Source organism: Primulina huaijiensis, unplaced genomic scaffold (assembly GCF_012295235.1).
Source record: "Primulina huaijiensis isolate GDHJ02 unplaced genomic scaffold, ASM1229523v2 scaffold205958, whole genome shotgun sequence".
NCBI lineage: Eukaryota > Viridiplantae > Streptophyta > Magnoliopsida > Lamiales > Gesneriaceae > Primulina > Primulina huaijiensis.
In genome coordinates, this window is record NW_027354281.1 from 1 (window position 1) to 1471 (window position 1471).

At 37.8% G+C, this 1471-nt stretch overlaps 1 protein-coding gene across 1 annotated transcript; it reads left to right on the forward strand.

Annotated features, from left to right (window-relative positions):
* The first annotated feature begins 283 nt into the window (after positions 1 to 283).
* LOC140966399 (3'-5' exonuclease-like) lies at positions 284 to 1183 on the forward strand. Its single transcript, XM_073426697.1, has one exon. It carries the CDS (start codon positions 368 to 370, stop codon positions 986 to 988), a length of 621 nt encoding a protein of 206 aa, XP_073282798.1. The 5' UTR covers positions 284 to 367; the 3' UTR covers positions 989 to 1183.
* Positions 1184 to 1471: the final 288 nt, after the last annotated feature.

Genomic DNA, 1471 nt, shown 5'->3' on the forward strand with positions numbered 1-1471 from the left:
GCTACTTCGAGAGCATCAATATTAAATCTAAATATTGTGCTACTTCGAGATCATCCATACAAGAGTAAGAATTTTACCTTGAAGAACACCTGAGCTGATAACGTAATAATGAAAAATACAAAGATGAGAAAATGAATTAGAATGTTTTATTTATCATTTGAGACATCTATTTATAGAGTATATTTACAGAGTTTAAATAGTTGATAACATTATAAAATATAAATTTTATAATAATGATCATCTACAATATTTTATCTATAAAAAAAATTGTTAGTATTATAATCCACTAGTATAGTTTTGAGACGGGTTACCCGAATCATCCGACCCATAAAATAGAGCTTGGTGAAAAAGAGAAGACCAGACGATAATGGCGATGAGCATAGTAGATCATCAATTACGCAGCAATACCCACAAAACCTACGACGTTCACTTCTTTGACGATTCGATCCACACCACCGTCACCCACGACCCTGAAATCGTGTCCCAGTGGATCTCGGATCTAGAACCCGACCACCGCATCGCCGGACTAGACGTGGAGTGGCGACCCTGCTTCAATCGAAACACGCAGAACCCAGCCGCCACCCTCCAGCTCTGCGTGGGCCGTCGTTGCCTGATCTTCCAACTAATTCACGCCCCGACCGTCCCATCCTCGCTGGTCGGTTTCCTCTCAAATCCCAACTATACTTTTGTGGGGGTGGGTATAAAATTTGATCTGAGAAAGATTGAAAAAGATTACGGGTTCGGAATGGACGCCAAAATAGTGGATTTGAGGAGTTTGGCGGCGGAAGTATATGACAGGATGGATTTAAAGAATTCCGGGGTGAAGGGGTTGACGAAAGTGGTGCTGGAGAAGGAAGTGAAGAAGCCGAGGAGGGTGACGATGAGCAGATGGGATAAGCAGTGGCTGACGCCAGATCAAGTCCAGTATGCTTGTTTGGATGCATTTGTGTGTTATGAGATGGGCAGGATTCTGAATGCTTCTGGGTGAAAAAAGGTACAGAATCTGGCTTTGATTTCACTTTAATCGGATCATCTAATTCTTGTGAAGAATGTGAACTACAGTTTCTGGGTTTTCTGTTCTCTAATGCGATGTTGAATCTTTGATCGAAATCTGGGACGGTGAAAGGATTTTTTTCCTATAATTGTGAAAGAGAATTAGAAAATATAGCCTTATTAAAACAAATTTATTTATTTAACAATTTGATGGATACGTCTAGTTATGCATTTGAGACCTGAAAATGTCTTATGGATTCTGGTCTCAAATGTCTTATGGATTCTTGTTTTTTATGGAACATAACGTGTGTTTGGTTCTTTCAAAATATGAATTTGGATTTGGATTTGGATTTGGAAATTTAAGTATTTGAAATTACATTTGGTGTTCGGTTTAAAATTTAAAAATGATATTTACAAATCCATTTTTTGTTTAGAGAAAAAAAGATTCGAATTTGGAATTTTAAAATTTTACTAAGCT

What these genes read in the sequence shown, in the direction of transcription:
- LOC140966399 (XM_073426697.1), top strand. Translation starts at nt 368, where the DNA reads ATGGCGATGAGCATAGTAGATCATCAATTACGCAGCAATACCCACAAA.